This window comes from Amphiura filiformis, chromosome 2 (assembly GCF_039555335.1).
Source record: "Amphiura filiformis chromosome 2, Afil_fr2py, whole genome shotgun sequence".
Classification (NCBI taxonomy): domain Eukaryota; kingdom Metazoa; phylum Echinodermata; class Ophiuroidea; order Amphilepidida; family Amphiuridae; genus Amphiura; species Amphiura filiformis.
The window spans coordinates 23568693-23582520 of record NC_092629.1 but is presented as its reverse complement, the minus strand read 5'-3'; the positions used below and the strand labels follow the sequence as shown (position 1 = coordinate 23582520).

The 13828-nt window shown below is 36.3% G+C and overlaps 1 protein-coding gene across 2 annotated transcripts in view; it reads right to left on the bottom strand.

Annotated features, from left to right (window-relative positions):
• Positions 1-214: 214 nt before the first annotated feature.
• Positions 215-13828, bottom strand: part of LOC140146004 (paired box protein Pax-1-like) — a 79104-nt gene continuing 65490 nt past the window's right edge. The window contains exons 3-5 of one of the 2 annotated variants that reach the window (XR_011858167.1): positions 11361-11521; positions 5746-6100; positions 215-4759 (exon numbers count right to left, since the gene is read on the bottom strand). Coding sequence is in view for 1 of the 2 variants with exons in the window: in XM_072167743.1 (XP_072023844.1) it covers positions 4692-4759; positions 5839-6100; positions 11361-11521 (491 nt within the window). In the remaining variant the exon portion in view is untranslated. The remainder of the gene's footprint in view (positions 4760-5745; positions 6101-11360; positions 11522-13828) is intronic. The other variant, XM_072167743.1, reaches the window with a different exon arrangement.

Genomic DNA, 13828 nt, shown 5'->3' with positions numbered 1-13828 from the left:
GGGGAACAATGGGCCATGCACAAAGGACATGTTACTGGCTTGTACACGGTGCGCGGCAAACAAAGAACATCAACTCAGCAGCGAGGGTGTCTCGAAACTACGAACTTGCGACTCCACGCTCAATTTGTGGTATCAGGTCACATTTGGTACTCTCCTGCGCAGAATATATCTGGGATAGTAGTCACACAATAAAAGCATATAAGACACGAGTATGTCATGTTTCCATCTTACTTCCAAAAGCAAGAATATTTTATTTATCCAATCTCCGCCGATTTCATCGTCAAATAATATTATTTTTACATAAACACTACGATCAGTTTATCAACATCTACATGCACACATACTCAGTAGCAGCGGTACTCAACAGAATGGGCTATCCCATTTGAAAGAAATCCATCATACCCATGTGGAAGATTTCAAAAAGTCTTCCATAGAAAAAGGTGTTTTTTTAATTAAATTCCAAAGAAATTGGCTATGGTATGTTGAATGGAAGTTACGCAATTGTGTATTCTTTATTTGCTACCCACGCTCCCTCTGTGGAAGACTTGAGCTGAATCTTCCGCATGGGTATGACTTCTTTCAAATAGGATTTCCCAATAAAATATTTCAATTAATAATAAGATTAATAAACAATGGTACAACCGTTAGAAAGTACACATAGCCGGGTTATTCTGAACACAATGCGCAGTATTTCTAATGGTTATACCACCACAATGTCTTTTGTATTTCAATTTTACAACATTTACTGTACATAAATAGTCAAATTAGCTGTCATGAAAAAATATTTTTACAACTTCAATGAAATTTGTTCATTATGGTCAACATATTCTAACAGGAGGACAATACAATTTATAACTTGCTGAAAACTTAGTTCTGAGCAATAGTAACATTCATAGTGTAATATTTTTGCGCAAGAAGTAATGCTTCTTCTCACTGGTCAGCAATAACAAAGACTGGTTGCATATAAGTCTATAAGTTACCTAAAACAAGCAACTGTTTGTGTTTTTTCCTCTTTTTGGACAGTTGCAGCCTACTCTAAGTTGCTTGTCAAAATTTTCATATTTTCAAAAGTGTCCATCTTGAAAAACAAACAAACAAACAAGCTATCTTTATTATATAGAACATTCGTTCAACAGCGGCAGAAGATTTTCTCTTATACCACTGAACAAACAAAAGAATAAATAAATAAATTTATTTTACATGAGACAATTTATTGATGGCGCAATGACAATAAAATAATTCGGCAGAGAGACGAATACCTCTGTAATATACCGTAGACCGTCCCTATCAAACACGTAGTGTGCTGCAGGCGACTCGCCTAGCGCGAGTAGCGATCAAACCTTTATTTCGTCAACAGAGGGCGACGTTACTAATATTTGACCAGTGAAAACCCGTTTTTGCTTTAAAGACGATTTATACTTGGACACTATTCGCCAAGATAAGAACGCTATAGACGAATCCAAATACACGCATCCCTACACCTGACTAGCTGCCTTTAGTTGGGTCCCCGCCGACTACAATGCATCCAAAATGTGAAATGATTCGGCCTTGGTGAAAATTTTAAACTGCATTCCATCACCCGTTCTACACCTTCCGCGAAAACACAGGTAGACAAAAGATTGATTTAAGTTTACAACACAATACAGTTCCAACAGTTGTGCAAATTAAAGCCGCCTTACACCTAGATAAGGTCGAGGAGGGTTAATAGAATAATACAATAGAGATAATACCGCAGGTAATCCGGCCCGTCGCATGTATTCACAGATGTACAAATGGATGAACAAAAGGACTATGTTTGAATATATGCGTCAGGATTACCTCTATTGTATATATTATTATATTAACTCTCCTCGTCTTGGCATCTTCTCCAGGTGTTAGGCGGCTTTTATTTGCACAATCGGGCGCTCAATACCCCAGGTTGGTGCTAGCGGGAAACCAAAGATGGCCGACCAAATCCTGACCATGACTTGGCTCGTTGGATTCGTCTATAGATGAGTTGACTTCTGACGTCAATGCCTCAACGCATCATCACAATTTCGATTGTTTTTGCCTGGCAGTATGCGAGCGCATCATATTTTGTTCAGGGCCCGTGTTTTTAAAACTCCCGCCACATCACAATAAGACTATTGAACAGTGTAGTGGTTGCATGGGGTTCACACAAGCATAATTCAGGAGGTAAAATACAAATGACCAGCTTGAATAAGAATAATGATTTAAATTTGCATGTACAAAATATGCATTTCTAGGACACTAAATGGAAGTCACAATTTTTGTTCTGCAGGGTCAAATTTGGCTCACGATGACTCCCTTCACACACTGATTCTGAGTCAAACTAGTACCTGACTCGGCAATAGAATATGCTGGGAGTCATTGATTCCGAAACAAATTTGACCCCGTAGAAATAAGAGTGCGCATATAAGATAATGGTAGACAATTTCAATTTATTTTAAACAATGGACAATGTTTGGTCACAATATAAAAAACACATTTTCAAAAGGAATGTGCTATGACTTACACCATTATCATTTTTATAAATGATGTTTAGTAACTTAATCGCATGTTGTTCCAGAATTTAAACAATATGAACTGGACTGAAATTTTATTCCCTTATTGTCGATTTTTCAACTTATGACATTTATTGACATTAATTGCACTTACTAGTTTCCATAATTAAAATAATGACGATATTGGTTACATTGACCAACACAAACAAAATAAAAACTTTTCAAGTTTTTTTTATAGTTTTTTTTAAATAGGCATGGCATGGTCGGAAAAAAATGGTACTATGTTATATTAATACTTTTCTAATTTTGTTGAGTTGTTATTTGTACCGTATTTTCACTCAGTTGCACCTCTTAATATATCACTTTAAAAGGGAATAGTCGCTTACATTTATAAATACCTGTTGTTTTTTGTTTTGTTTTACTATCAAATAGCTTAAATCTACTCGACAAAAGTTATAGTATATATGAAGACCTGAGCGCAAGAAGACCGTAAGTCCACTTGGCCCCTCAACATATATACACTAAAGTTACGTATAGTTTCTTAGGGTTTTATCATGTTTAATACATGTTCCAGGGTGTAAACATCATGAAAGGTTGTGAAAGATTTGTTTTGGTCCCTGAACATGTATAAAACATTACCAAACTATAAGAAAGTATACGCAACTTTAATGAATACATGTTGAGGGGCCAAGTGGACTTACGGTCTTCTTGCACTCAGGTCTTCATATGTAAAATAGTTGAACTTTGCATATTGTGCTTGTTCTAGTGAAAACCGTTTGTACCACATTTTAATGAAGAAAAAATTCACTTTTTTGGATGATTATGTCATTTGTATTCACTCACTGCATTTGAAATAATATTTCAATTTCAAAAGCAGAGCATATTATGCTCAGATAAAAGTCTTTAAACCCCGATAAACGTTAACGCTCACTGGGTGATCTTTGAACGTATTTGGTATATACTTGAATGGGTAAATAAACAATATAGGTATGCATGAAACATTTGCACAAGAAGTTTAACACAACATTTGAAGCCCACAGTTGAAGAACAATTAAAAAACAAGATAATAAACACAATAATCAAAATAATAACCCGTGATTAACAACTACAATAATAAATATGAACATTGAAGTTTTAAGGGGATGACATTAATAATCATATTTACATTTTCAGCCATTTTTACATGCATACCACATGTAAAAAAAGTATTGATTTACATTTTACATCATATAAAAGTTGCTCTTCTCTAAGATTAAAGGTCAGGTTCAAGAAGATTCTTAAACGAAAGAGAATTACTTCCGGGTTTTATCACCTGTCGAGCTTCATTAAGGCACCACGCACACTTTGATCATATATTGCCATCGGACACCCGATAGGAACCGATGGCTGTGTCTACCATGTCTACCGTATCCTGAACATTAATTTGCATAGTGCTTTTGTTTTTTTATATTTAATACAAAACAATAACAATATGCTAATTCTAAATTATTATGCTCTGTACAATAGGACCAAACTAGACGTGATACCTACGTTAATAAATTTCTGGCTAAGAAAATTCTTGAACACCAACTCTGAATCTGACGATAATTATTAAAACAATCTTTTCTCTTTTTCACTTTTCAATAACACAAAAGCGAATAAATTTCCATCATCTTTGTTTTGTGTTCTCGTGCCAGAATGAACTTCAATGTATTCGTTCGCTGAAGAACACCAAAACACTGTACCAATCCATTGTTACCTCCTTCAGAATAAGTATCTGGACAGTTCTCTGGTCCCAAAGTATTGAACCATGGTCATCGTGCATGTTCATATTGCATAAATGCAAAATAATTATAATGTCAAGATATTTACATCGACAAAAGTTTTGGTCAGTTTTACTGTTTATTGTCGTGTTTTCTCAATCGTTCAACAAATATGTCGTTCCCAAGATGCATTTAGTGCTGCCGTCGTTCCCTCGTGTTCGGTTTACTTCTTCGAAGTATCTCTGGAAGTATTAAGTACATCCTTGCAGCATCAATGTCCTTTTATAATAAACATCTTGTCTTCATGATAAAGTAAATTCTGGGAACACGGCTTTTATACATGAAGAAGGCATAGACCGATTCCAGACTTCTATACACATTGTTCGCAAGAATCAGTAGAGTTCAATGCTTCCACATGTTATTAATACACCATCGTTCATTAATTTCATGAACTCTGTACGATTCGCATTGCACCGACTGGAGAGCTGGGGTTCTTTGCTGTGATATCAGAAACTGAAAAGATAAGACAAGAAATGGACTATTATAAACTAGCAATATGAGCCACACCATAACCAGTGGCACAGTACATTAGCCAATATTCAAAGGTCATTCTGTGTGTGTACAAACACGTTGGGGTTAAAGAACTGTGTCCTGTTTTGTGTTTGAAGAAATTCGGACATACGGTTTTAAGTTTTAAAAATACATTAATAATATACAGTCTTTGTATCTAAATCTTTTTTTTTTATCAATAAGAAATAAAGTTAATGAGGTAAAATGACTGGAAAAACTCATTAATATGTAATATTATTGCGACACTTATCAGGCTTATCAATATGCTCTGTGTTTGAAGCTATTCAGACATACAGTTTTCAACATACTGGTAAAACTCATTAATATGCAATTTCTTGACAATATTTTGCTAAGAATCCACCCCTTTATGTTTACGTTACTTTTATTTTGCATACTTGTGCCTTGAAACTTGGTTAAAGTGTTTCTAATAATTATGTTCTAATGCATTACAAATTGATTCCTATACACTTATTTGCTAGATCTGCTACACTGTGTTCTAATGTATTATATAGTCTAGCCGCCCTCTAATTTGCATATTTGCATATTTAATTAGCATTTATGCAACTTAGCTAATTTCCTAATATCTAGAAATATCCTCATACATCATTTTGTGTACATCCTCATGGATGTAGAATATTCGATGTAACGTGTCTTCGTTATTTAATTTATTCCCATTCTATTTCCACTACAAATGTTTGAATACGTAGAATCGATTATATTTTCCACAAGATAATCGACATAGCATATTATCGATTTTACGTCATGAAACATTCGTTAGAAGTTAAACACTACTGGAAATAGAATGGGAATCGATTAAATATCGAATACATGTTACATCGAATATTCTACGTCGAATCCTCGGAGTCTGTATGGACCTTTAATACCTTAAATAGTATAGTACAAAATTAGTTACTACTATAAGTACTAACTTGATTTTATCAAGAAGATTCAAGAAGCTCCAGTGACACATTCTGCCGTGCCACGGTGCTATAATTCTCAGCAAATCATTTGCCGTAGCTCACCTGCGCCAGAATTACATGATGTTCCGTGTACCACAGATTTGTATGCAAGGGGTGACGGTCTCAAGACATTCCCGCCTTCGAGAACATTAGCCGTATCGCCAGCTGCACAGTTCATGGCTCCATTTGGTGGCCACATTGGGTGGGAAAGGCTTGTGGGCATAGCGGTGGTTCCATAGGCGGGGACGTAGGCAGGTGCAGGGTGTGGATAGGCGGCTGATAATGAATGTGACGTCACGACGAAATTACCAACAGATGTATGGTCCTGCAATTACATAAAAAACAAATACAGATACTGTTAGGTTGATGTAATTGAAATCATAAATAGAATGAAGTTTATTATCTCTCTAAACACTGTACTAGGTATGTAACTATGATATTAATACGCAGTAAGACCAGCAGCCGATACCTGTGCCCTTTAGCTCTCATTTAAGACCTCATTCGGTTGAGAATTAAAGAAACGATGATCTAAAACCCAAGCAAGGAACGAAATCAAAAGTTGCTCTTTAATATTCTAATCAATGGAAACCACGGGGTTATACAAATCAATAGACTATGCAATGGAGCAAATCGTGTCTTTATTTTGAACGAATAAGGTCTTAAATCCGAGCTAAAAGATGCAGCTATTGGCTGCTGGTTCAAACTATGACATATCTTAGACTTTTTTGTTTAGGAAATACACGGGTGACAACAAAAGGTACCTCAATTCCTTTGCTGTATATCAGTTGGTATATGCTTCATAAGGATTTAAATCAAAATATCCTTGGCTTGCATCATATTATTTCCGATCCTCACATATATTAGTTGTGTCTCGTATTGTCTTACGCGCTGCTTAGCGTGAGGCACACTAGCCGCATCTTTTCGTCACTATTTTAAATATTTTTAAATATGCCAGTGTATTTGGCTTTGTGTAAAAGTATGGGTTGCTCTTTGGTTCAGTGTGCTTTCAATGCGTATGGCGGAACTGTAGAAAGTCAAGTACAGAACAAAAGACTTTTAATTAATATCTAATAATTGACAGAAGTCTATTGATTGAAGAGTGTTAAATAAGAGCGGTCGTCAACCTTGCAATTAAAATATAAAAATACATGAGAAACGGACGTAATACTTGAAGCTGGAGGGAAATGGAGTGGCATCGAAACTGAACAAAATTAATACAGAAATATCTCACGGTCAGAAGCGGAAAAATTATGATTATACAGGATACAATAATATCAAGTGGTTAGTGCAATAAGATAATATCTCCAATAGCTGCTAGGTGTCGTATTATTTAGATTTGTACAATATAGAATGCAATTCTTTTGTCAAATGTAAAAAGGGAGCTATTGCAGATAGGCATGCTTGGACTAATCCCTTGCAATGCATATACACACGAGTAGCCAAAGCAACGTTCATTATGTGTGTTTGTTTGTTATGTTTGTTTGTGTGATTGCTATTTGCTGGTCTTGTGAATCGCTTGGTTGCAATTATTTTGTAATAATACATGCTAAGGAGTACGTACGTTTGGCAAGTGATTTTAGAGCCTTTGTTTTTTACTTTGTTTTACTAACCGATATTTATTCATGTTACCATTTTCATGTTCTTCTTGAACATTTAAACAATTCAACGACACATAAAACCCGCGAGACTTTTTATCAAATTGCATAAAGTCATTCCACTATAACCTCAACTCTCTTGGCAATGCGTCGTTGTATTCACGCGGTCTATCTCATCCAGGGTCCAGGATCCCTTGAATTTATATTTGTTGAAGAAAGCGTATGTCCCAATGCATATGGCCAGACTTCTAGTGTGTCTTTGTCCCAAGATTGTACTCTTGTTATCATAAAAAGCCCTCCACACACCCTATAGGATTTCAAATTCAAAGGACTCACAGGATTACTAGGACAGAAGTTTCTCAATAATTAAAAGACCTATTTATGACTGTACTATAAATATGTGGATATTAGAACAATTTGGTTGAGGGATACATAAACAAATATATTTTTCTTTTGGCCGTGTCGGAGTCTTTTGGTGATCCGACATTGTGACGATGTGACGCTGTCTCATAAAAATATCATTCAATCGAAGGCCACAAACCAACATATATCACTAATCACCCTCGGGAAACTAATTAATATTGATACCATGCTAAAAAAACTCTCTTTAGATCCCGCGCAATCACGCGGGATTTTAATGTATTGCCGACGTTGTTGAAATTTGAAGTACCGCCGAGATGTCATGTTTAATATGCTAAGTGGTGCTCCCGAATGAGAAGGAATATCCCGCCATGAATATCAAATAAGTAGCAACACTGTACATTGTTATGTTGTGCAATAACGAATATCATCTTATGTCTTTTTATATACAAGACAACTTAGACAAGACGTATTTCTAAACGCTATACTTTGTAATCGACAAGGGATTTCCTCGAGATCGTTCCTGCTTGAAACCTGTCGCTTATCAACAGGCGGCGACCGGTGCTTTTAAATAAGAGTACGCAGTGGAATATACCATATCAAAATACAACATGAATCCCAGTTGTCCTTGAATTATATTATTCAAATTACTGAACAAATGTTTGTTTTAACACGACCATCTATGGGAGTTCCGATTCTCCGGGACGAGAAGGTTAAGGGTTCTTATGACATCTAATGGGAGAGAGAAAAACGTCTTCCATTTTAACATGTTGATTTTAAACTAGGCTAATGACGTTTTAAAGTGCCGATTGGAATTTTAAACTTGTTCTTCGGGAAAGTGCAATGAAATGTCATTGTATAAAAGAACATATAGCTAGACAAGTTTCTTGACGATAAGTCTTGAATGACAAGGTTTTATTCTTTATAAACGAAAACAATATTGTTTGAAGCCGATATTTTGTCTTTTGAATGCATTAAGGCGAATAGCTTCCACCATCTAAAAAGTCACTACAATGAGAACGTTCATCTCGTACATCTCCATAAATTTTGCAAAAGAGATAATTCTAGAATTTAGTTTAGTTTCTGTTTGTTTTCATAGTTCGATTACTATAGTAGTATAGTATATATTGTTTTGCAAAAGGTTCAATACAAAAAAATGACCAATGACAAAAGGCATTTGTCATGTTTGTAGAAATTACATTAAAAAAGCATCAACTCCAAGTTTTAGTCTCTTTAATTTCTACTATCTCCATTCGCGCCGATGTATATTAAAACTTTTACCTATTAGAGGCTACCTGATGTCATCACCTGACGTCACGACAATGTGCACATCGTTTAGCGAACATCGTTACTGCGCATTTTAATGCCGTTAAGTGCGCAGTAGCAATGTGCGCATTAGAGTGACGACATATGATCCGAACGCAACGACTTGTGGGATTTACCGAAGAGGTTAATCTTCTTATATTAAAGCACTCCATTGTCCTTCACATATTCATGCATTGTGTTTATTTTAATTGGCTGTATAGCAATTATTAACCACATTCTTTTACCTAGTGACGAAATTATCTGTCAGAAACAAAATGGAGCCCTTCTTTTTTCAGAAATCTGAACGATCTCGTTTAAAAATATGTTTACGGTACGAGTTTGCCCGCGATTTGCAACAAACACGAGGTGGACCCTATTGGCAAAAAGCTATACATGTATTTCATTCATGTACTAAAGAAAATGTATTTTCAATTTTCTTTTCTATCCTCTATTATCTCCTTGAAATTATGTTTTTTAACAGTTATATTTCAGCATAGATTTTATGATTATCTCAGGTAGATGGTTAAAGTACCCCCGCCAGAAGGACAAGACAATATAAGACAATAATAGTGCCTGCAATATTCACTATAGACTAGGTCATTGGCCAGATATTTCTAAAATCTTGAGTTAACACCCAAGAGTTCGTAGATTTAATAAAGTGATGACAAATTGAGAGGTATTCAATTCCACAGTAAGAAGTCTTCTTTTCACCTTTGCGCTAACCATCAGTAGAAGCTCTGTTCAGACGACTATCAACCTAGGAGTTAAACTTCCAAAATACAGAATTCACATATGTATTACAGGTTTGCCAGCTAACACCCCCTAGTCAATGGTATTTGGGGTGAAAATTGTACGAGAAACGGAATTTAGCCAATCAAACATTGGAATTCTAAACAAATGCTGAAACCCTTCAACGCGACTATACCTCCAATTTCCTCTACGTTTACCCGGAGGTTCAGCTAAACGCCCTAAATAGCTTGGGGTTAAACGCCACTTGGAGTGTCAAACATTTAAGTGTGTTTGCACCACCTGAACATCTGACTGAATCATCAAAGGTTCTGAACTACTTAGTATCATCCTCCTGTGTGAACATGGCGTGTGTATTTTGTAGAGAGCAGAGAGGTTTCGGCAAGGAGGTAATGATGAGAGAGGAGGTCAAAGGGATGAGACGAGATAGAGGACGTGTGACATTCTTGTACACGCCCACTAAATCACTGGGGTCGTTGCTCCTTAGTGGTGGCGGATCGGAGTGAATGAAATATAACGTATAGACAGCCTTCCCGCGTACAATGGGCCGCTATCATTTTTGTATCTAAACTTAATTTAAAAATAAACTTGTACAGTATGTATTGATTTTATTTGATGTAATCGATGATATCACATCTAAATTCCAATTAACAACAAAACCGGCTTCAGGAAACAGAAACGAATGCGCTGGCGAAGTTACGTAATAATGGATTAACTACCATATCAATAGGTGAAAACAATTTTTGAATATACCGCGCTGCACTGATACGTTCACGCGGTACCTCTTCATTGAACCATATACTATACTATACTACTATACTACAACATTTATAAAGCGCCTTTTCAAGAAAGTTTCAAAGCGCTGGTAAGCAAAACACAAAAGATAAAAATATAAACATTAAGCAATAATTGAATATAACAATGGCGACATACATGTATCATGAGAAGTACAAAAGAGTTTATGGAAAACAAAAAAAGTTACTGCGGATAAAGATGAGATTTGAGAGCTGTTTTGAAACTGTTTATGTTTTGAGCATTTCTGATTGTGACAGGAAGCCTATTCCAAGATTGAGCAGCAGCAATGGAAAAAGCTCTGTCCCCAGCTTGTTTTCTGGATGATGGAATTTCCAATGTGATACAGGATGATGAACGAGTACGCATAGAGTCCGGCCGCGATCTTATTTTTAGGCACGCATCAATGTACTGAGGACAGAGCCCGTTAAGTGATTTAAAAACATATCATGCTGATTACTTGCACCTGTAAGATTAGTATCTTTGAAAAGACCAGTATTGTATTCAATCTATGATTGCAGACATACACAGGTGATGAGTGTAACCTGCTTGTAGTGCAGCGCGATATGTTCAAAATTGTTTCACCTATTGCTATGGTAATTAATCCGATTAATTACGTAACTTCGCCAGCGTATATTACACCTAGAGTGATCTCCACACAAGAACGTCAGTCACGCTCTACGCACATTCTCGAGTTAGGACTATAGCCCACCAAATGTAAGAAGTAACCAGTAACAGTAGAAGAACAAGAGTTGCCAATTAAACTAATTAGTTGCATCATCATACCTTGTTATTTTCTATGTGGTCCAGATTGCTACTATTACACGTAACTTGATCCTTTAGTGAAGTCCCATTTCTTCTGTAATCTAATGATACTGAGTGCGCATGTGCAAGAGCTGTGTTCTCCGCTGTCATACCTGTTGATGTTGCATAGATACCGGGAAAAGCTGAAAAATACAAAACAAACATTAAGAAGTTTAGAATTGTTAATATCTTTTAAGCTGTTTTTTAATTTATTTGCATCATTCTAAATGTCCATGCTCCTAAATTTTATGTGAAAAGTCCAACGTGCATGCGTACCATCACGACCGTGGGACAAAACACTCTAATGTAATTGTGATATGACGCAGCAGCCAATAGTCATGTTAGTGTAGATCCATGAGACGATGCCGAATATTTTGAAAGCTACTGGAGATAAGGATCAGTAATATTGCTGTGTAAAACCCACCAAAACGTCAAGAACGTAAACTATTGGCGATAGTATACATCGAAAAGGCGAAGAGAAAGGCCCTGGTACAAGTTTCAAGAGAGATGGGATAGAAAGATTAAAGCACAAAGAACATTAAAGAACAAATTCCTAGCCCCAGCCCTACGACTTTAACATACACACCCCCAATCACAACATGCTGAAGAAGCAAAAACATTGGAACACTTGACCATTATGTTCATTTTTACCAATAGTAGTCTGGAGCTTTCGTAAAATAATTTCAGACTTTGGAGATATCTGGGTTTTAGCATTTTACAATGTGGCAATTATTAAAACCATTCACTATATTGAATCTCTTTATTACCGCAAAATTATTCTGCGATTGAAATACAAGACTCAATAATTTACTGACTCTTTTTATTCAGCTAACACAACGAGTCATATGATATTAAAAAATGACAAAATGGCTTTCTTCATGCAAATATTTTGTATGCGTAGTGATTTTCTTCCAATATTGACTTATCTTATTTATTCTAGAAGCACTTTGTTGAGTCAGCAGTCAAACTAAAGTGAAATGTTTTGAGTTTAACAACCGTTTGATTTGTATTCTATTCGGATAAATCATGGGATATCCTGAATACGAAAAACGTGAAAATTGAATCTCTAGATGACTTGAGTACACGGGTGACGACCGCGAGAGGTGTGCGCTAGGCTGACGCGCATCCTACCGCTAACTTGGCTAACCCCTTAGCTGCTCAAACGCATGGTGAGAATACTATAACGTGTATAAAACGACCGTTATTTTTAAATAGATATTTAAAACACGTGGTTCATAATTTGAAACAACCACATAGCATGGAATTAGTAAATCATGTATAGAATTGAATTTAAATGTTCTTAATGTCTGAGTAACTCTGTATTCCTTAAGCAAGGAATGCATGGAAATGGGAAATATCTGCATTTAAATTCGGATGTCCGTATGCAATGTCTTAAAAGTTTGTGGATATTCTACGCGGTCCATCGAGCATCTCTCCCGTGAGAATGCACTTGAGTTAGGGCAACGGCACATGTTAAGGAGAATGTAAACTTGTTAGCAAGGGCAACTGCCTTGCTTCGAGTTCGTCGTCGTCTTCTGTGCTCACTCAAGAACAAAAACTAGAAATAATCACAAGCTAGCGATCCTCTCCTTGTTATAGAAGGACCATAACGATGATGACGCTACACGGACGACACGTTTGTGATGCGCATGATGAGATCAAAAAAGATCTGCACTATTATGGTATTCAGCACGCGATGTTACCGGAACTTCAACTCGCACAATTCCAAAATTTCATCCATGGTGCGTTGAGATCTCCAAAAGCTGATGTCACGGTTGGTCGATGCAAAACGAGCGAGAACGCCAAGAGTAGAGGAAGATTGGAATAAGAAGGGACTTGAAGACGGGGCGAGGGATAAGGGGTAGATACGGATAGCCATTATCAGTAAGACAGTAATACGTGGTCGGAATTAACAGGCCGTGGAAAACTTCATGTAAACCATACTTGTAAAGATGCCATTGGAAATAGCTGCCTGATAAGTTTTTTTTTTTCTGTATAAACAATCCAAACACAAAGACAGCATCATGTGCAAAAGTCAATTTGTCACTACAATGTAACGATAAATATTTGGCTGAAGACACAAGCTAAGACATGTTCCGTGAAGCCAGTTTTGAGACATGTCTCTACTCTCTAGTAAGCTTGGTAAGACACTTATTTACGTGCCTATACAAGACACGTCTCGCAAAATGTCTCCATGCAAGATATGTCTCGCAAACATGCATCTAAAATGTAAGATGTGTCTATTGAAGCCAATTTTTAAGACATGTCTTGAGTTTGTGGCTTCTGACTTGACACGTCTTTGCTGAAGACATGTCTCAGTGTGTCTCAATTTTCCTATGTGTGTCTTGTCATGTGTCTTCAACCAAATATGTAATGTTTTTTGTTGTTTAATTTAAGTTCTTATACCGATCCATTTTCTTTTTAAACAAAGCAAAGCAACAAGCAGCTAT